Source organism: Scleropages formosus, chromosome 2 (assembly GCF_900964775.1).
Source record: "Scleropages formosus chromosome 2, fSclFor1.1, whole genome shotgun sequence".
NCBI lineage: Eukaryota > Metazoa > Chordata > Actinopteri > Osteoglossiformes > Osteoglossidae > Scleropages > Scleropages formosus.
Genome location: NC_041807.1, coordinates 40,890,570 through 40,912,364, shown reverse-complemented (window position 1 = coordinate 40,912,364; position 21,795 = coordinate 40,890,570). Strand labels below are relative to the sequence as shown.

Here is a 21,795-nt window from a genome sequence, read left to right as displayed (position 1 = left end):
AAAAACAATATTACGAGGTCAGGGTGTTTTTTTAAAAAAACTTGCATTTCAGCTTCCATTCAAATGTCACTGCACACCTGCTGCGTACTTGTACCTGGTGATTTTTACCCAGGATGCACTGCAGAGTGGGCAGAATGAAAAATGACGCTCGGCTCCCTTTACGCTTTGCCACGGAAAGGACGGGGTCCGTTCAGAGGACAGAGCAAACTGCCAAACAATCCAGTGGGTCCCGAACGTTCGAAAAGCTCCGGGTCTGAGAATGGAGAGCGGCGGACAGTAGCGTCGCCTCCGCTGGGAGCCGCAGTACGTCAACTGCCGATCGCATCCAGGCTCTGGCCTCATTTACTTCCCCGCCTTTCAGCGCGACGCCGCAATGCCTTTTAATTCAGGTAAAAGGCCCGGCGAAGGTAGTCGCTGCTACGGGGGATAAAGGTCATCGGGGATTAGAGCGAGGCACTCTGGCTGGAGAGGGGGTGGCCGGGGGGCTACGGCGGACCACTCAGTCGCCGCAGAACATTCCCGCGCTGCCCAGCAGCAATCCCGTAATGGATACTTCCTTCGGCTCCTCAATTGGTCAAAATGTTTTCATACAATAATTTAATTCAGAAACACTTTTACAAAGCTGGAGTAATCAATTTTAATTAGTTGATTTTTTTTCAATCGCATAAAATTTAATGTACTGCCATCGATCTCCTTTGTTCTTTAATGCAGTGCCGCTTTCTTGTAATTTGAAGCTTTTTTTTTTTTTTTTTTTAAAACTTTTCCAGTCAATGATGACATTGGGTGACACGGGTTGACAGGGCACTCTGTTCATCTTTTCCATGCTGTGAGTAGACAGGTCTCCCTGGAATCGCAGGTGGAGAAGAGGGACAAACAGGAAATTGAGCGCGCGCGCGCGCACACACACACACACACACACACACACACACACACACACACACACACACACACACACACACACACGATGCTGCATTGGACCAGTGCTCCGTACCATGCTTTGGATCCTTCCCTGCGACCCCCTGTCTTTACAAACACGCCACAGCCAAGAGGGAATGCCGGCGACGATGACGGAGAGGCCGTATAGCTATCGAAGGAGGGGTGCAGAAATGCCAACCCGCTGCCACCGGGGGGCAGCAGAGATGCCCCAAAGCAGAAACGCTGTCTGTTGACTCCTGGGTGTGAGGTGAGGGTCAGAGGTTCCGCACACCCAGCTCACAGCCCACGGCGTTTCGCTCAACTGTCGCTGATATTTTGAGATTAATTCCCTTCCGTCCGGGGCCCGACCACCCCCGCGTTCCGACCCCGAGAAAGCAAAACAAAGCCTGGCTAATGACAAGTCTCGGATCAACAGCCGCGCAGCCTTAAAAGGCTAACCGGTAGCGGCATGACCCTCTCGCTCACCCGGTATCAGAGAAACGAGCGTGCCGGCGCCAGCGCTCCGGAGAGCCACAGGAAGATTAACATCGCCATCTACTGGCCGAACGAGGCGTGACGCGGGGCCCCGCCAGCTCGCTCGCCTCGTTCCAGCTGTCAGCAGCAAATGAGGCACCGCCAGAGAGAACACGGCACCGCGGTTAAGGAGGCACTCGGCCGGAGATCGCACCCAGAGGAGCGGGTCAGCTTCAGGCAATGCGCTCCGCACCCACCCGCCCTGTATTTTAGTGCTTTACTGGCCCCTTTAGCAGACGTTTCAGGGTTTGCCCTTTCCATTTGACATTTCGTCTAAGGCAAATCAGGTCAGGCGCTCCGCTCCAGGGTGCAAGAGAAACGCTACTCGATGGGCTGCAACCACGGAGGTGCGAGACCTACTGTGGCGCTCCACAGGAGTTGTCACAGCCGGGCAAACTGGAACTCGACCGGCTGCCGAGAGGTGGGTGGGGGGGTCGTCCCCATCTACCTGCGCTTAGGCCTGAGGACAGGTGGCGGGGAAAGGGAAGGATGAAACGGCGCCCCCTACTGTCAACAGGCTTGCGGGCCGTAGTCCCCGCGCCCAACGCTCCCATCGCCGAAAACCCTCAGGGTCGCACGCGGTCATCGGTTTAATGCCGAAGATACGCGGACACCAGAGGCCCTCGCGAGTCACTCCGTGATTTACGTGCCCCAATTACGAAATGGTCTCGATTTGGTCGAACCGGAGGAATCGCATTTTCCGAGATGCTGAGCCAGACTCTCCAGGACTGGTCACACGCTGTTCCAAAGCGCGGCGCCGAAGACCTGTCAGCAAGTGGCGTAGTGGATAGAGCTCTTGCCTTGGACTAAGATGGCCTGGGTTCGAACCCCACCTCCTGCTAAATGTACCTTTTGAGCAAGGTACCTACCTTTAATTGATACGGTAAAAATCACTCTGCTGTAAAAACGCGCAAAGCACAGTAAGTTGCTTCGAAGAAAAGTGTCCACTAAACGAACAATAAAATGAATAACTTTCTCATGGCCATCCTGGAAGCTGCAGGATTATGGGTAGGATTTTAACAGCAGCATCTCCACCAATCTGGCCAGCCAGTTCAGTGTTACATGTACATTCATTCACATTTACTCGTTTAGCTGGCGCTTTTCTCCCAAGTGACTCCAACGGTAAGGTTACAATTATCACTCTTACAGGCTTACAACTATTTACCCATTTATAGAGCTGAGTAATTATACTGGAGCAATTTTTAGGGTAAGTACCTGGCTGGGGGAGGGCTTTGAACCTGTGACCTTTGTGTCCAAAGGCAGCAGCTCTAACCCTGACCCCAGCGGCTGCCCCGTACGAACCCGAAACGCGGAAAGTGCCGGAACTGTCAATTCTAAAAGAGAGGGGAATCTATCGACTTAAAATAGGAGGATAAATGATGATTTTACATTAGCGATCATTCGTATTTTGTCCATAAGAGCCTTGCTGTAGGTCATGTGACTGCCACTCACTGCCGCTACCATGAGTACAGCTGCAGCAATGTTTGCCCGGACTGACCTCTGACCCCAAACCCGTTTAGGAGGGCCTCCGCACCTTCTCCCGTTGACCTCAGCCCAGATCACGCCAAGAGGCCTCGCAAACGTACACGTCGCAGCCTGCGGGGGGGCATTTTGAACGCGAAACGTACGTCGTTCAGGGCAACGTCCTATTTCGGCAACGCTTCCATCGGCGCGTTTCACACGCTTGCCGCATCTCCGATGTTCCGTTCCAGCCCATTTGCTATGCACCTTAATGCGGAAGAACTGCCGGCGGGAAGTCGTCTCCAGGCGCTCAAACATATTTGCGCTGTAAAAGTACGTTATATGGAGAAACACAAAAGTACACATGCGAGAGAATGTAGCGGAGGTGCTCGTCGACACCGGCGCCCATCCTGCGCGTTACTACGTGTGCACCAGGCAACGCCGGGCCATGCGAAATTCTAACAGACTGCGCAAATGCACAGAAATATCAAAATACCATTTATACGTTACAAGAATTTTTTTTGCTCGTTCTGGGGTTTTAAGTTACTTAAATCGGCACGGCCTGCGAGTCGTGTCTACAGAGATCATATCTTCAACGATCATCTGAACGAGCTCGGAAATAAAACGGCAGCGTTAAAAATAAATAAAACAATAAAACAATTATAAGCATTTACATCACACTCGCTGGGGTACGAGCGAAGAGTCACGGGCGTGAAACCGAACGTACCGCTACGCTCTCCTTCGCTCCGGGGAGCGTCAAAGTTGCATCCCGTCCATGTCCTGCACATGGACGCCGTCAAGGGAGCGGGGGGGGGGGGGCTGGGGGGGGTCAAGTGCGCGTGCGTGCGTCTGTCAAACGCCCAGGTGAATGTGTTGATGCCTGTCACAGCGCTCTTACACTGCCCGCACCAGGAAGCCAGTGTAGGTGTTGTGTAATTGCACGGCCTCACCAGGGGCCTGTCGAACGCAGCATACACCCTCCCGCCGCCCCCCTCCCCGATCTGGACACAACATCCAGCGCTCCGGGGCTCGTCTCTGCCTGCCGCCGCTGCCAGATCTCCTGGAAGCAGTCCCAGAAGTAGCACTTAACTCAAACCTCCTCCCCTGGAAGCAAAGTACGAGGGGCTTTGAGGTCTTGTTAGCGACACCCCCCGGGACCCACGGGACCACACGGGGATCAGGTTCTCTCTGGGCACGTGAACGGGACAGCGCCACATCACCACCAAGCGTTCCCAAGAGCCGGCTGGGCTGCAGTCTCGCAAACCCACACGGGAAGCAGCGTCGAAGCACCTCAGCCACCTCAACCACAACCGTGAGGAACACGGGGGACGTCGGAGAGTAAGAGGTAAAGAAGCACGGCCCATTTGACCAAGCAAAACCACCTTCCCGGTCGAACCTCAGTCACGCCCCCCTTGGAGCGGTTTCGATTTCCGACCGACCGACCGACAGAGATGCAACGTGAGGACCCCACACGTGGAAAGACGCGAACACCCCATTAGCATTTCCCTTTCATTACTTTTCATCAGAGCCGCAAAAGCGACACACGTTAATTAATATCTACTACATGTTTCTTCAACATGAGAGTGTTGGAGGGGTTGAAAAAAAATTAAGCAATTAGTTTAACAAAACAATCAGAAAAGTATGTTTAAGAGAGCTCTGACAAATGTCCTATGGGGTCCCGTCTAAATGTAAGAACCGTAATATATTCTTGCTGTCATATTCCATTAAAGCGCTATTACAGTCTTGATGGAACTATTAGTCACTACATTATTAATAACATTAATGTATTTACATTTTTAGTGTACAAGCCCGTTTTCAAGCAGTAATTTATGAACCAGACTTGAGATATTTTATAATGTTCCCCCCATCTACAGTCTTTTGTGTTTATTATTGATTGTGAAAAGAGTCGGAATTTTTATGCTTATCACCCCGCCCCCAAACGCCGACCTTAATGTATTGGAAGGGAGGTGGGGCTCTGCATTAAGGGGCTGAAATAAAGTGCATTTACATTTTGAAGCATAACTTCATAATTTACACCCCCAATGTTCGCGGAAAGTGACAAACGAGCGTTTGGTCGACTCGCACTTTTCCCACAATGCAATGCTCGTTCAATCCACATAAATTACAGCGAGGGACACTTGAGAGCAAGTGCAAAATATTTTATTATATTTACAGAGCACGTGTCAATGATTTGGAAGAGGGTTCTTTCAGGGAGGACATCGTCGTTATTCTGGGGCCAGCGGGAGGGAAAAGTTACCAAAAGGTTATAGGTTCGAGACTCACATGCAGCTCTCCCTTTGTAAGACATCTGACCTCAGAGGGGGAAAAAGGAGAGTGTAAATGTGGAAAATGCTGCTACCATGAAGAGAGGCACGTGCCAAGAGGCTAAATGACTAACAGCATCAACGTAGGAAATTATTTAGGGTATTTTCAAGAGCATTTGCAAAATCTAACAGCAGGAGGATAAAACGGGGAAACATCAAACGGGACGTCCTTTACATTGATTCAGATAGCCAACACCTTTCTCGAAACTTATAGGCACCCATGTACCATTTATAAAAGCGGGTAATTTTTATTGTAGAAAACCAGGTTAAGTACCTTGTTCAAGGGGACTGCAGCAGGAGGTGGGATTCGAACCTTTGCCCCTTCCGACTCTAGCCGCAATGCTACGCCCTTCCCCTGCGGACCGAGGGAGCGGCGGAAAGAGCGCGGCGACGTCAGCGGCCCGGGTCGCCGTGGAAGCAGGAGCCGCGTTGCCGTGCGCCGAATTATCACGAGGCCTTGTGCCAAAAAGGAGCTCCTTCCTTCGTCAATTAAAGCCGGGGGCCCAAGATGCATCGCGCCTCTCTCGAGCCCGAGGAAATAAGGTACCGAACTCCTCGGCATAATAAAAGATGGAATCGGAGTCAATTCGGTGTAAAAGCATGAAGCCGAGCGCCCCGCCCGGGTGGAGAGACGCAGAGCCCCGTCCCAGATTAAATAACTTTGCCGGCCCCTTGCTAATATCCTTCGACTGATAACCACTTTAAGCCGGCGTGTAATGTTAAATAATTATAGAGAGGAGCCTTTTCGGCTGTGTAGCTACAAATGCACCGTGGGAATCCCCCGATTTCTGCAAATAAGCGGCACTGCAGGGGAGTCGACACATGAATTAACAGCTAATAACTTACTGGGAAGCCGGCGAAGGAACACTCCCAATGTGTCGATTAAGGATCATTTCTCTCCGATTTGCCAGACTTCTAAAAATGATATGGTGCCATGAATGGAAGGCGGAGGCAGGAAACGGCGGTGCGCGTGGCTGTGCATGCTGTCCAGTTTCGCTGCGACCCGTGATTTGGGAAACGAAACGGCCGTCCCCGTTGTCTGCCCGACTCCCGGGGTACCAGACGGCCGGCTTCCTTGCCGTCGCGCCTGGGAGCGATTGGGCTTCGGGCGGACAACGGGACAGCCGGTTCGTTTACCGAACCGCAGGTCAAGCGCAAAACCGGGAATGACACTCGCGCTCCGCTTTCGGCCGATCCGGACGCAAACGCACCGCCTTCCTCTCGGCTCCCGCTCCATTGCGGTTTGGGTGGAGGGGGTCAAGGGCAGCGAACTGCTGCGACAAATGTGCTGACGGAGCAGACGAGGAGCCCTCGGAAGCCAGAGCGCCGCAGTCGCGCGCTCATTAAAGCGGGGATGCGGCCTGACAATGAGGAGGCCTGGCATTTCCGCTGTAATTACTCCTGCCGCTAATCAGCGCGGCCCGGAGTGACGCCAGCGACGGATGACAGTGACGGACGACGGCCGGGAGGGGGTCCGATTCCACGGCCCCACGGCACCCCCCTGCGAAGCGGCCATTTCTTAAGACAAACAAAGTGGGGCCGCGGCAATTATAAAGCAAAAGGGGGCGCGCGGCTCGCGTACGCTTCCCACGGCCTTCGCGAAAAATAGGCGCGCTCTAATTAAAACGCGCTCGTATTTCTGCCATCTTTTACGCGAAACACACTGCGTAATGACACAGGCGGCTGTGCGACTCGGTCACGGGCGCCGAAATTACAGCGCTGCCGCCATACCGTTTACATTAACGTATCGGCGGAGATTCGCCTTCAAACGCATTTCGAACGCTGCGCTCGAGCTCTCTTCCTTCTTGCGGAATCTCAGACTCCGGAAAAAACGCATTTATAGCGAATGAAAGCTTTTCAAGAAAAAATAAAGCCCTCTTTGAAGCGGTTGCGACGCTGCAGACGGCACAAGGCTCACAGAGGGATGAGACTCCGAGCGGATCCCGCATCGCCAGCACGGCAGGATCGCAGCCCACTTCCCTCAAAGCCCTCTTAAAGACAGGGCACCGGAGGGTCTGCTGGGTCCAGCTCTCGCCCCGGAAGAAGCGACGTATCAACCCAGGGACGCGTCTAGAGGAAAATCTGGAGGGGGTGTTAGTACTACCGACGCACGGCGGGGTTCGGTGTGTCCCGGACCCCCTGGGGGGATCACCGAATACCCCACAGCCTTGATGGCGGCCAGTCAAAGCGCACCGATACAGGTATGGTCCAGGCCAGCAAAGTGCCATCAGCGACCCTGAGCAGGAAGGGACGGGCTAAAAGGTGGAAAAAGCCAACCAAGGTATCATACCTGCACCAGCGGTCATGTTTTACCGTCATTTACACGTTTCTCCAGCGTCACTTACGCGGTGAGGTTTGGACACAAAGCTGCTATTTAGACAGAACGCTACTGCCTGCTGTGTCAGTTCAGGAGAAGGACCTCAATCGAAGGCACTACAGTAAGAGGTGGGATTCGAACCTGGGTCCTTCAACCACTACGCCACATGCTGCCCGATATAACGGAAGTTACCAATAGATCGAGAGCACATTTCCCGGTCGAATCAGTCCAAACGTCCACAGAGTCCACGGTGCGACACGGAGCGTCTCGTGCTGCTCAAACGAACCACGTGACCTAAGCGGATGGCGACAATTAACGGGCGCACTTCGCGCCGCTGACGGTGCGGTAATGAAGTCGGGGAGAAGGATCCTCTGATTAGGGCACCGGCGGAACTCTCCGGCAAGCAAGACAGGAGGCCGGGGACAGGCCCTTGCGCCAGTCACCCACAGGAGCGGCTCACGCTGATCGCTTTTGACTCATCTGACAAATCTAATTGGGCCCCTCCCCCCCTCTCGTGTCTGCGGGGTGGGGGAGGCTTTATTGAAATGTTGCATGCTCCAGAGCCGCACGTCCGGCTCCCCGAAGAAACGTGCAGTCAGCAAAATACAAAAATGAGGGAGCGAGTGCGAGTGGCAGGCGTGGGCACAAAAGACACGCACACACACGGCACAGGTGAGCCACCTGCGTGTCCACAGCTCCCCAGTCTTAAACACATGGAGCAGCTCCTCCGGGAAGCACATCAAGCAGGTCATTTCAGACCCAGAGCCTTCCTCAGGGTGACTTCAGCAGATCCTCACAGCCGCGGTGCCTAAAACGCGACGCCACGATACACGGGTTCCTCGGCCTCCAACAGAGACGTCCCGGGTCCTCGGATCGGTTCTGTTAAAATCTCAAACACAGCCGCGATAGACAAAACGGACAGTGAGACTTCTTATTTTAATATTCCTAATTAACCCTGAGCTACGTTAACGTTAAAACTTATCGATATGCAGACTGTCCCATAAACACGGGCGACAATCAGCAGGAGTGGACGGGAGCTGTAAACACCGGGGCACTGAGTTGGATTAAGGCACCAGTCCTGCTCTCCTCTTCTGTTTCGCTGCTCTTTACCTCCATCCGTGGGCAAACGCACACAGGTGGCGATGAACTCGCTGCAAATGGAACATTGCAGAACAGATCGGAGAGGATCGCGGAAAGTTTGGAAAACGCCAAAGGCAGACGAGCAGCGAGGCGGTTCAATGTTCGGCGTCTGTTGGTGACATCACGGCGCAGCTCGGGAGCCCTTCGGAGGAGAGAAGAGAGTGCCGGAGAGCTCCGGCGGTGCGTTAGCCCTCGCTCTCCACAAAAACGGTAAATCTGCGTGAAAGCGAGGCCCGACGGCTCGGGTTCGGCGTAAAGAGCGGACAAGATCCCCTTGGTGCCGCCGGCATGAACGCGAGCGTGGCCACGCGCCATAAACCCCATGTCCAGCTGTAACCGTAAAGCCAATTAGATGACCCTGTGCCAACTGTCCTTGGACATAACGGTCAAAACTGTGTGTGTGTGTGTGTGTGTGTGTGTGTGTGAGAGAGAGAGAGGGACACTAGAATAAAAAGGGTCAGGTCATGTGGTACAACCAAAGCTCTGACCACGTACGTGTGAAAAGAGCTTCAACGTTCACAGGCCCCCTCCAAGGTTTTGTGTGTGTGTGTGTGTGTTTGTTGCAGGATTCATTGCCACCCGGCCAACACCAGCCTGTTCCGTGGCGACCATGACCTTTCCTGAGACCCCAAATAAAGGAACCAAATTAGAAGAGAAGTAATGAGAAGGGGGGGGGGCAGGCAGCACCAGGACCCCCCCCCGACAAGAACCCGTATGCCTGAAGTACTGGCTACTGAAGCCCACCGGTCTGCCGTGGCGGCCGAGCACACGGAGGATCAGGCGGAGAACGGCGAAGGCATCCCGGTGTCGCGCTGCGGGGTTCGAGTCGTACGCAGCAGGCCCCGCCCCCAGGCACCGCGCTGCATCAGCGACGCGTCCAAACGGAACACGCGCCGTTCCGCAAACGAAACATACGAGCAACAGATGTGTGCCGTGACCTGAGGGTGTGGTGTTGCGGTGGCGGCGGCGGTGGTGGTGGGGGGCACTGTTGATGTTGGCATCCTGTCAGCCGGCCCCCGACGCCTCGGCCTCGAGGGCTTCGTGTTTTCTGTTTTCTGTTTTTCCCCCCGCTGTTTTTCGTCCGTTTCTCGCGCGCGAAGCTGGAGACGCGGCAGCGGAGGGGCTCCGGAAATTCGGAGGCTGCCGAGCCAAAACAGATCACTTCAAAGCGCCTTATTTAACGCCCGCTAAATTTTTCATCACAGTCGCCTAATATCCTGGGGAAGGGAGCTTTTGAAGTTGCTGTGAGACCGGCATGTTCTTCTGACAAGTTTTCCCCCCCTCCCGTTTTGCCCCCCCAACCCCACATCCCCCAAACCCTTTCAAAGGGAGGCCAGCAACAAGCAGTGTGGGGGGGGGGCTCAGCATCGGGCCACGGCCCCCGCTACACCACTTCTAGACTGCCTGCCCTGCGCCACCAGGGGGCGCTGCAGCTAAGCAGCTGTTAGGTCCAGAACCCGCACCTTTCGAGAATCGGTACCAGAACAAGGGCGTACCGCGGTATCTCCTGGACGCAGCCACACGTACGTAACGTGGGTCAAGGTGTCCATCAGGGAGCCGCGAAGAGCGAGTGACAGCTCGGCAGCGCCAGAGGCGCCGGGCCAGGCATTCTGGCAGCCTGCGGGTCCAGACGGCCAGCGCCCGTCTGCGGTTCCGCGGCGGTGGGGGTGGGAGGGGGCTGTCCGTCCCGTCCGGCGAGGTGAGTCACAACCCGTTAGACTGACTGGTGTCCCCGTCCCGCAAGGCCCGGCGGCGGCACCCTTCCTGCCGTCCAGCCGCAATCCTTTCAGACACAAATTTCAATTATTCACGTCGTCCCGATAATGGCTTGTGACACAAATGAGGGGGCGCCGCCATAATCCACTGCGCTGCGAAAGAGCAGCTTGGCGGCGGCCAACAGGAGGAGACGCGCGAGTGGGAACGCGTCCCAGCAGGAGGCTCGCGGGGTGCGGACACGGCGCACGCCGAGCACAGGGAACCTCTACGCACGAACACCCGCACGGGCTCCAAAGGTGGACCCCGATGGCGGAGGTGGATGAGGAAAAGGAGGGTACCGTAAAGTCGCTAGTCTGGGTCACGACTGGTTGTCGTCAGCTGGGGCCGCAACCCTGTCCCCAACCGCAAGCACAACTCGCACCTCGACAGAAAAAACAGAACATGACCACAATCCTACTTAAAATGCTAACGTAGGCCCACATCACAGTTCAAAACCCAACTCCGACCCACAGAGAATCAAAACAAAACGCGAACCCAGAGGGAAAGCGAAAGTCCAACACCAACCCAGAGAGTCAAAACCCAACACCAGGCACCTAAACCCCAAAGGCAAAAACAAACCCCAACCACAACCCCAGTTGAAAGACCAAAGCTGACAACACCACCGCTCCAAACCTCATGAGAAACCCCAAATCTCAACGTCCCCCTCCCCCCCAAGTCCAACATGCGAAAAGCAACCCAACCCTAATTTAAGGCCCAACACAAAAACGGCCCCGACCAACCTTGGGTGGCCAATTGCACTTGATCAAGGAGTCCGGAGCACTTTTACAAACAGGCTATGACACAGTGCCGTACGAAAGATTTCCCGGGGGGTTCGTAGAGAAGCTCCTTCTCGGACAAGGGGGCGTAAGTGTTGAACACGGTCTTCCGTGGGCAGGTGTGAATAATGCACACGTTATTAACGTCTTACCAGCGCTTCTCTTGGCTGAGCGTCCTCTCGGATGGGAGCCGCCGTCTGGAAAAAAAAACAACACAAGCGTTAGAAAGTGCTGCCACCTACAGTGCGCAAGGAGACGCTGCGCGAACTGCTTCCGACTTCGAATTTAGGGTCAAGGGCAGGAGTGTCTTCGTAACGAGCCTTGTGTTCCAACGGCACGGCACAAATAATATTTACGGAGACAAGATCACGTCTTACGCAAAAACAAACGACGTTCAAAGGCTCCGTTCTGTCTTCTGTTTCACCGAAACATGTGATGCGTAACAAAGCATTTGAGACGGCAAAACGCTTAAAGAAACACTGAGACCGTAACACTTGAAGGAAAACGACCGATACCGTTTTGGAGGGAAAACAAGACCCGAAACTGGCTTGAACCCGCAACCTTTGCGGTGACAGACACAACTCCTTAACCACTAATTTACTAGTGTGGTTATATTTTCACAGTGACATCAAGGGAGCCGTTACACCGCCCCCCCACATTGCCCCCCCAATCTCCCACACGACCTGTGACGCGTGACCCCGGCGCAGAGGTCATCCAGACAGAGCTACCATACAGAAGCTGCTCAATGTGCCTTCAAGGTGTCCTCAGGACCCCGGGACCCAAATCTGACCCCCCTCCCTCGGCCCCGTAGCCCCGGCTCGCTCTTCAGGAAGTCAGCCCCAGGCGCTTCCTGCACAGCTACTCCGCGGTGACGTCTCCCGTGAGGAACACGAGACAAATGAAATCCAATTGAAGCGAGCAGGATTGGGTTACTCATCTACTATCGCCATGGTAACGAGGGCATCTCAGGCGGCGGCGCCACGGGGCAAAGTGTCCGATTGCAGCCGCGAGCCGCGTGCGGTCGACCGCAACGCGGCCGGGGCCCGGACTCAAAGGCCACGCTGAGCCGACAGCCAGCGGCCGGCAAGCCAGGCCTGGGGAAATCTCCGGTTCCGTGGCGCGCGTTTGGACTCGGGTTCCGGTAAAACGAGAGGGGGGGGGGGGATCGGTGCCGTTTTGTCACCAGGGAATTACATGCTGCGCATAAACGGGGCTCAGATAAAGAGGAAGGAAACGCCCACGTTCGCCGAGACGCCACACAGCATCGCCGGGGTTACAGGGCGTCCCGAGGGCAGAGGTCAGCCTATGACCCCGGTGACGACCAGCAGACGGAGCCGCACCCCAGTTGCCATAGAAACTCCATGGGTTGTTGGAACTTTAAAAGGAGGGAAAACAACACGCATCACGTTGATAAACCGCTGCCGAGTGCTGCACGTCGACGGATCGATCCCATAAACACGTGCAACATTCCTCATCATCACCACCGCCACCAGGAGGTGTAAACACTGTGGAAGCGAGTTGAACGAAGGTGGTCTCACACTCCTGTTTGAGTGTTCTTTGCCGCCACTTACCACCTCAGCAGGGTAAACGTGTTCCGTCACACACTGAAAATTATAACAAGAGATGAGCGTCTTCCTCATGGGACGTAACAGGTGTGTAACGATCAATCCATGTGTCTTTAGAGTAAAAAGAGTGTGTGGTAGAAACACAAGTAGCGCAGGTGTAAAAATAAGCGAAGGATAGTTGACACTGGTTAAAACAGGCAGGTAAATAGAATCAGGGGTGTAAATCACAGTCTTTTATTCATAAGTGTATTTTAAGGTTAAGGTTCTATATGTTTATTTTAATATTTTATACAAGAACAATGGGCATTTTGCACCCCAACTACCTTGTTATGCCAAGTGCGCTGAGGAGGTATTACCTGTCATATTTTCCTTTTAACGTATGAGATTAGTGTTATTTCATGTTTTTTTACAACTTTTTTGTTTATTGGATATTGTTTTATAACTCTAGAATTTTGTCATTCGCAATTTTTCGTCTAGATGTTGTGATTTTCACTATATTCTACAACGGTACAGGGTAAGAATACCACCGCTGTCCATTTTCAAAACGACAAGAGTCCTCAGTAAAGGCCCTTTACAGCTTTGCCTGGGTGGTGGTGGGATTTATATTTCCAGTGCCACAAGTGATTTTGAAATAAATTATTTTATTTAAATATACAATTATTCTTCTAAATTATAAAATACGTCGCTGCAGACAGACCATCTTTTTCCTGCTATTATTAGAGAGAACGCATCAGCAGCAGCGGCGGTGCAGGAGCCGGATCCGTTGCCTAGCAACTGGAAGGACTGGGTTCGAATCCCAGCTTCTGCTGTAGCAGCTTTGATCGACTTATACACTAAAAAGTACCCTGCTGTATAAATAAGTAAATCAGTGTAAGAATTTTAGTGTTCGAACCTCTCATTAGAGTCAGATATTATTATAATAATACCCCCCCCCCCCCGGGTCACTTCTTCACATGCAACAGGGTTAGGATCACCAGACCCCCCCCCCCCAGGTGACACCACATCACAGCCTGTCAAAGGTCACGCTTCGGGACGCCACTTCGTCCCCCACTTTACTCCATCCAGGGACCTGCTCTTATCACGCTGGTTCACCGCGGGTCATCGGGTCAAAGGTCAGCTGCACGCGCACTCACATTGTCATTGAGCGGTACGCAGACAATCACAAACGCGCGATTACTAAAACTCGACACGCGTTCCTTACGATCGATTTTCATCTTCAAATGTGACTGAGCACAAAACACGGTAAAGGCAGTAAAATCACAGATCCCAGCGGCGCGGCGATCAAACGCACAGCAGAGCAGTACTAAAATGACACGCGAGACGTTTGCATGTATTAATCTTTTTCCCCCACAATCAGTTGTGAAAAAATTCGAATTATCGGTACTATTGATTAGTTCTATACCCGAGAGCTTTTTACTCGTATCTCTGTATATATTAAATGTTAAAATGCAGAATTTGGAGGAAAAAAAACCGGTCGGTGAGGCGTCTCGCTGCCGGAGCGACCGAACACGTCACGTGTGGATTCAGAAAAGCGCGACGTGTCCGTGACCCGGACATCGCGACACACGCACGAATGACGGAGCGCCGAGTCCACTTTCGGGGAATTTCTCCCTCGAGCCGCTGTGTACCGAAGCTGGACGAGGAGGACTTCGGAACTCGGTGGTGTGACCTCAGTGCTGCAGAGAGAGTGTGTGCGTGTGTGAGGGAGAAAGACAGAAAGACAGAGACCCTGGGCCGCCTGCCTAGTAGATCCTTCACTATTTATCCCACCGCCTGTCCGTCCATTCGTCCCGCTGCCTATCCATCCCTCGTTCCATCTGTCCGTCCGCACCGCCTGTCCCTCCATCCATCCATCCCACTGTCTACCCAGCCCTCCGTCCCACCGCCTGTCCAGTCGTCTAGTAGAAGCAGGAGTGGGAACCGACCGCCACCCACGTGTCCACGCCCGGCAGGCAGGGGACCGACCGACCGACCCACCCGACCCACCGGCGGCGACCCACCACCACCGCACGGCACGGTCCCAGCAGCGAGCCCAGCTGGCAGCTGCCGGCCGACTCCTCCCGCCCTGAGGAGACCTCGCCCTTCTGCACCCCAGCAGGAGCGGCGGCTCGGTGTCGCGGGCCGGACGGGTCAGGTCGGGTCGGGGCCTGTTCCTCTGTCACACGGCGCGGCGGCGACGGCACGCGCCACAACTCCCGCGCGAGCGCAGCGCGCAGGCAGGCAGCGGGGGGAGCGGACAGACAGAGGACGCGCACTCGACTCGTCGCCTCCGCAAAGCGCTCACGCGGCGTTAACGCGAAGCAGCGCTCGGCTGTAGGAAACAATATGATGTTAACCTGCGCTTGCTGCTCAGCTTGCTCGGGAGATGCCATCTTCCTCGGCTCGCGTGAACCAGCCCATCTGAAGTCGATTAGTGCGGACTGCGGCAGGCCGCTCGGTCGAAACAAGAGCGCCTCGTTCCACGGAGACCTTCACAGAAATACGAGACGTTCCGCTTCCGCGCTGCAGTCATATTCATCCGGAGGGCTGTATGTGCTGTTATTACACTATAGGTATATACACAGAATGGGATGCTGCTGAGAAGAGAAGCGCCAGTTTTCAAGTTCTTACGGCTTTTTTTGGGAGCAAAAAAGGGGGATATTTTTGCATACAGCAAAGGCAGTTTCTATCTGAAGATTTTAAAACAGCCCTAACATATAATACACTCACTGTTTAACGAGGGAACGATGGGAAAAAATGTTTTGTTATTGCAAAAATGTGTTCTGGAATAATATTCCTTTATCACATTTGTTTCTGGTTCATTTGCATTCCCTGCGCGAGAGAGAGGTGAGGACGAAAAACGACCGAGAGTTCGTCGTTTACTCGAAGACCCATCTTTGCTTTAATCGGCATACAAATTGACACAACAATCTTAAAAGTGCAGCTTTTCCATTCCTCGTAAGTATGTGGTGGCACGGATTTCAATCTGGTTTCGCTCTTATCGCCTGTTTTGACATTTTCCCTTGTGCTTGAAACGTGTTCAATGGAAAAAAAAAAAACGGACTACAGTTCCTATAAAGTCATATTGCCTCAGGGCTGAAATTCCACAATGCACTACAATTCCCAGAGTTTTCACCATTGAACGCGCTCTTAAAAAAAAACTACAGTTCCCAGCGTTCGAATGTCACAACAGACTACAGCTCCCAGAAACCTTGGCGCTGCGAAACGAAACTGCTCTCGACCGCTCCCGGCGGAGCGCACTTTGTGTTGTGTAGACAAGAGGTAGAAGACTGCGGTGTCACCGATTGTTCTGCTGCTCATTTTACAGAAGAATCGCTGCAGGAGCTGTAACCGCCGTCGGCACACGGCATTAAAGTCATGGCAGAATTAAAGCCGTGCAAAGTGTGTGATTACAGCCGCAGGAAATTACACGGACTCGTCGCTCCCTCGTTGAGGGAACTGAAGAGCAACGGTGCGTTTCGCGTAAATTAAAACACGCACATTATTTATAATGATTATTTTAGCGGAAGGAATAAAGGACGCGACAGGTGTCTTTGTGTCACACTACTGAGCGACAGCTGAACAGATAAGTTACATTGTTACAGTGACCAACTCGTTTGATACAAAAGTAATTAATGGTTACAGTGTGTTACATTGTTACAAAACGACTCACCTGTTTACTTTACCAAGCGATCAGCCTTGAGTGACTAGTGACTAATAGACTATGACCGAGTAACGAACTGATTAGTTACAAAGTGAAGAACTCGTTAACTTCAGTTTTGCCATCATTTTATTCATCTGATGCTTTTCTCCTGAGTGACTTTAAATGATGGTTTTGTGTTCTAAGACAGTTACACTGATTTACCCATTTATAAGCCAGGAAATTTTTATTGCACTGGTTGAGAGTACCTTGATTAAGGTTATTATACAGTCGCAGGGGATCCTTTGATTAAAAGGTGATGGCTCTAACCGCTGCGCCACCTGCTGGATCAAGTGCAGAAAATAACTTATGTAGTGATGAATCTGTTGGTTATGTTGTTCCATAGTAAATCGCCGGACGTAATTCCAATGTCGAGAGAGACACGTTAAGCAGTGTGTTTTATGGCGAAGTGTCTTTTCTGTTCATGTGACACCTGTGTGTGTTTTGTGTTACTGAAGAGTGCTGCTACTGTGCTTCGTGTACGGACACGAGTGCTCGGCACGGGCGATAAGCCTCTTTCATTCCCAGAATTCCAGCAATGGGGCGCGCCATGGGCTCCAGACGCGAAGTGTGAAAGCACGGTTACCTGAGGGATTCTTTCCCTTCCTTTGGCCGAACGATCTGAGCCCTGTCTTTCAGCTTATAGTGTTCCACAACACATCTGCTGCGTCCTTCGCGATCAAGGTGTTTTTACTGTACTAGCAACACATTTGCACCCCAGAGGCAGTAAGACTCCCCTTTGCTCACCATGCACAGGATGCACGGCCCTGGGATTGGACCCGCACTCCCCCGTTTCCGTGGTCCTGGAGGACGATGGCACCATTGTGGAAGACGAGACCTACTTCCTGTGCTTACCCCCCAACACCAAGTTCATGCTTCTGTGTGAGAAGGAGATGTGGGCACCCAGGAAGGGAGGTGAGCGCAGCTGCTGCCACGAGCTCCTTCTGTAAGAGGAAAAAAATAAAAGTCCGAGGCGGAGATTTAAGGGCTGCCGCCTGTATTGCTGGAAGGAATGCTTGTATTTTGCACAGTTTCAGTATTGATTTTCTGCTTAACTACAGTCACTTTGGGCAAATCCATGAATAGCACATACTAATAAAGAGATGAGTTACTTAAAACACACCTAGGACTCATCCTGCCGCAAGACTTGAACCTACAACCCAGTAGTTCAGTCAGCGCGGTAAAGCCCACCCTGTGCACTACACTGAGGTGCCAGCAGTACCTGCTGTTGAACCGGCTTTCTCACCGTCCCTGCAGTGGACGGGGGCACCGCCTGGCTGAGCCGCGACTCATTCGAGGTTAATTCCGACACCGTGGACGCCCCGTTCTCTGAGGCAGAAGCTTGGCACGGCGCCGCCAGCAGGCTGAGGGTGGACCTGGCCAGTGTCCTCCTCATGTCCGAGGCTGAGCTCCAGGTAACTAGCTGCATCCACTCACCGCAGGTTCCTTAACCATAACTTACTGTATGCATATTCATACTATAATACACTTATCCCCCGTTTATTTGTTTCTGAAAATGGACTGGATATTGAAAAAAATAGATGACAGAATTACTTATTCCATTATTATAAGTTGGAAAATTCCCATTTCCTCCAAGACCATCTCGTGATTGCGCCAAAATCACTGTAAATGATGCCTGATATCATAAGGAAAAAGTTTTGTAACACATTAAAATGGAATAGGTAACAGTAACACTATCATACAGGAAATGTTTTAAAAATTAAACTTGCCGAGCAAGTGTGTGTGGACTGACTTGAGGAAGACAGAGACTCTACGTCACGTTTAAATAAATGAAGAACAGAAACGGAGCAGGCAGACACAAACTGAGTATACTGGTCAGACTGTAGCTGAGAGCGTGGGTACACACTTCCCACAATGCAGTGCGTCTCAGTCTTGCTCTCACAGCAGCTTGGCAGTTTTCAAACGTGGCCTTAGTTTATTGGGCTCGACCAAATGTCACACACCAGAAATATGAAAATCTGAAGTGGAAACGTGAGAAACTGGATAGAAGAAGTTGACAAACAAGGCGAGTGTATCTATGAAATATTATATATATGTTCCATTTTAAAATAAGCTTACCTAATGCCTGTTGAGTTATCACTATGAGTTAGTTGGTACATTGCCACTTTAGACCCTGGTCAATTAAAATTATTGATTACCTTAAGGGTACGTCATTAGGATCCAGATGGCTGACAGGTGTTCTTTTATGTGTGTGTGTACTTGCGCGCGCGTGCATGCACACACACACGGGCGTGATCACTCACCCTAGGGCCTGGTGGACGCCCCGTGCTCGGACCTGGCAGCGGCCCTGGGCTTCCGGAACAGCCAGGCACGCGCTCTGCAGGACGCACTCCAGAGGGCGCTGGACCGCAGGGAGGAGGAGCGCCAATCCAGGGAGCTGCTCCAGCTCTACCTGAAGGCCGTGGAGAAAGAGGGCGGCCGGGTGCCCATCGCTGGGGGTGAGGCGCTTAGCCGAGGCTCTTCCTCATGCGCAACTCCTCTTGCTTGCGGACAATGCTGTCCTCGACCAGCACATTTGAGAAGGGGGCGTGTCCTCGAAGAACATCATGATGGTCTGAGCCTTGCGGAAATTTCCAGGCCTTGCCACTTGGGGGAACTAGAGAGCTAGAGAGTTACGGCGCCTGGAGTTCTGCAAGAGAAAAATTGAGTTTGGGGTGAAAAAAAATTAACTACTTTGGAAGGGAAGACATGGAACAATAATAATAATTTACTGTGATAGATTTTAATAATAAAAATGATCAGTGGTGACTAATAGCGCCCTCGGTCACTTGTACGTCCACCTTGGCAGTGGTGGCAGAGGGAAGCGAGCTGTAATACAACATAACTAACTAACTGTTAAAATATTTGCTTTAAAAATGTTGGCTTCAACACTATGAAGGACAATATTTATTGACACCATCTCTTGTTACGGAAAGGCTAATCAGCACTGGGGTCGCAATTCTTTGCTGATGGTTGGTTTACTGTTTTAAAAAACATTTTTGAACAAATTCCGTATTTTCTGCCAATTTTGAAGTGTCAGTTAGGTGTCAGTGAACCGCTGTCAACTTGCAGGTGAGAGCGCGGCGGACGAGGCAGACGGTCCACCGAAGGGAACGTCCTCCACTTTCAGCCCCAGGACACTCATGGTCCTCAAGGGCAAAACGAGACCTGAGACGCGGCTGTCCAATGAGCAGCTGCAGGTAACGTCCCCCGTCCCCAGTTCCCCAAAGAGATGGACCCGCATTAGAAGGCGGAGGTATCCCGGAAGGTGCATTTACGAGGTGCGTCCACATGGAGGCGCTCTTCGTCCACTCCCCTTCCCCACTTGGTCGAACACGTTCAGGAGCTGCGCGTTGCTCCCCGGTGCTCTGCGGGGGGGTGGACGGAGGCACTTAATTTCACGCACAGTTATGCTGTTTGTTCCTCGCGCACGTCCAGCCGCGGTGACGTTGCCACGACGACCTCTTTTCCACTTATTTTTGTCCTTGTCCGGAAAATAGAGCTGTCATGTGATGGGAGGGCTGGCGGAGAAGTACGTTGAAACGTTCGCTGTCTTTGAATTGCAGGCAGGTTTGTTTGGTGACTTTCCCGCGAGGGGGGCGAGGGCCGTTGTCCTGCTACAGTTAGCTGTAATATTGCATCAAGTAATAAGTTGTGTAATATTGTGCCAAGTAAACACTTAACCACTGTGGCCCTCAGTTTGTTGTCACAGCTCACGTGTGGTGATCGGAGGGTTTATCATCTCTCGTCCACGATTCGCAGAACGAGGCTGCCGAGTCGAGCGCGTTGGAACCCGTGCTGAGCGCTCGGCTCTTTGCTCCGGAAGGGTTTACTGCGGTGTCCGTTGCATCAGGTCTCCTTTTTATATATCACCGCATTTCCCAGATGAGTTAAACATGTAAGGGATATGATTATGGACTATAATTTAAGTGGCATTTTTACACATTAACTAACAATCAGATTGATTAATGACTATTTACTGTTAGAGTAACTGATGACTCTTTGAACTGTGCCCCAATAACTAGCTGATTCGTTGCAAAGCAAATAATATGTTAGTTCCGTTGTTATTTCAACTTATCTGACACTTTTCTCCAAAGTGACTTCCAATGTGAGCTCTGGGGACTAAGCTATGTACACTGATTTACTCATTTATGCAGCTTGGTAAATTTTACTGTATCGATTCATGGTTAGCACCTTGGTCCAGGGTTTTCCTGTAGGAGGTGGGATTTGAACCCACATCCTTCGATCATGAGGCTGTAACCGCTTCACGACCCGCTTTCCCTTGATAGTAATTTACAGCGATGTATTATTGTTACCGTGATATGTTAGTAGCTTTGTAATTGTTAGTTGTGGTAAAATAACTAGTTGAAGAGGAGATTTTATTCCCAGTTCCTGTGGGGGTGTGTAGTGGCGTAGTTTTCCGGAAGACTCTTACAGTTCAGCCTCTCCGGTGTAGTTGTGAATAATGGGGGGGAATCGGAGCGAACCGGTCGAGTCCATCTATTTAAATCAGTTCCAAAGCGGCGGTGCTGTATCACACTGCTATAATTTGGTCACTTCATATTTGAAGCCATTCCGGTAAATTACTTATTGACATTCGGGTCGTGTCGAGTATTTTTGTCAGTAGACAAGTGGTTCCGAATAGTGTGAGCGTGGGTCGGTGGGGGGGTGAAATTATCTTGGTAGATTTTGGTATTTCTAGAGTCCATTATTGCATTTTTTTAAAAATCACTAACGATACAATTCAGAGAACTAAAATTACGGTAAATGTCAGTCCTCATCTGGCATTACACCACTTTGTACTCTGCACTGTTCCAGTGCGATCGATAAAAAGGAAAACCCCTATTTTAAGACACAGAGCCATTTGGTTTTTGGGGAGAAGAGACGGCACCTCCCACAGCTGTTTTAGGGGGGACAAGTGGGGTGCGTCTGGTGTGTATTGTGTTGTGCAGCACCTTCCACCCTCCTGAACTCATGCTGCATTTTTACCTGCATTTAGACCGTGGTGAATGTGGGTGCAGTCGCCATGGCAACAACCCTGGGCTGGGATCAAGAGAAGAGCGCCGCCCTGGTGGCAGCCTGCGAGGCGGAACTGTGCATTCGACTGCAGCGGGTGCGGGCTCTGCGGTCATTGAGCGCCCGCAGCCAGGAGGCAGCGGTGGTGGAGGCGGCAGATGGGGTAGAAGCCAAGCGCAAGAAGTAGAACGAGAACTCTGTAACTCCGTACTTCGGCAAGATGAGCAGGCGAATCGATACGAAAGACGGTCGTCCAGCAGCTCGCAGCACAGCGCGGGATGTTTGTGTCATGGAAAGTTTATATGCAATTAAG

At 52.0% G+C, this 21,795-nt stretch overlaps 2 protein-coding genes across 3 annotated transcripts in view; one reads left to right on the top strand and one right to left on the bottom strand.

The window, feature by feature from the left end:
- Positions 1 to 15,594, bottom strand: part of pex14 (peroxisomal biogenesis factor 14) — a 59,817-nt gene extending 44,223 nt beyond the window's left edge. Inside the window, exons 1-2 of the mRNA XM_018733871.2 lie at positions 15,124 to 15,594; positions 11,375 to 11,419 (exon numbers count right to left, since the gene is read on the bottom strand). Of these exons, the coding sequence (XP_018589387.2) occupies positions 11,375 to 11,419; positions 15,124 to 15,159 (81 nt within the window). The 5' untranslated portion in view covers positions 15,160 to 15,594. The remainder of the gene's footprint in view (positions 1 to 11,374; positions 11,420 to 15,123) is intronic.
- A 384-nt stretch (positions 15,595 to 15,978) lies between these two features.
- dffa (DNA fragmentation factor, alpha polypeptide) lies at positions 15,979 to 21,795 on the top strand. 2 transcript variants are annotated; one of them, XM_018733946.1, is made up of 6 exons: positions 15,979 to 16,238; positions 17,223 to 17,381; positions 17,724 to 17,881; positions 18,736 to 18,925; positions 19,539 to 19,666; positions 21,466 to 21,795. In XM_018733946.1, exons 1-6 carry the CDS (start codon positions 16,145 to 16,147, stop codon positions 21,667 to 21,669), a joined length of 933 nt encoding a protein of 310 aa, XP_018589462.1. In that variant the 5' UTR covers positions 15,979 to 16,144; the 3' UTR covers positions 21,670 to 21,795. The 2 variants fall into 2 exon arrangements, with proteins under 2 accessions (XP_018589462.1, XP_018589460.1); XM_018733944.2 differs by having other exon boundaries at positions 19,539 to 19,747; positions 21,466 to 21,708.

Excerpts from the sequence above, each read along its gene's own strand:
- dffa (XM_018733944.2), top strand. The coding sequence starts at position 16,145 with ATGGCAGAATTAAAGCCGTGCAAAGTGTGTGATTACAGCCGCAGGAAA. Across the intron at positions 17,882-18,735 it reads TGTCCGAGGCTGAGCTCCAG|GGCCTGGTGGACGCCCCGTG; the intron begins GTAACTAGCTGC and ends CACTCACCCTAG. Across the intron at positions 18,926-19,538 it reads CCGGGTGCCCATCGCTGGGG|GTGAGAGCGCGGCGGACGAG; the intron begins GTGAGGCGCTTA and ends GTCAACTTGCAG.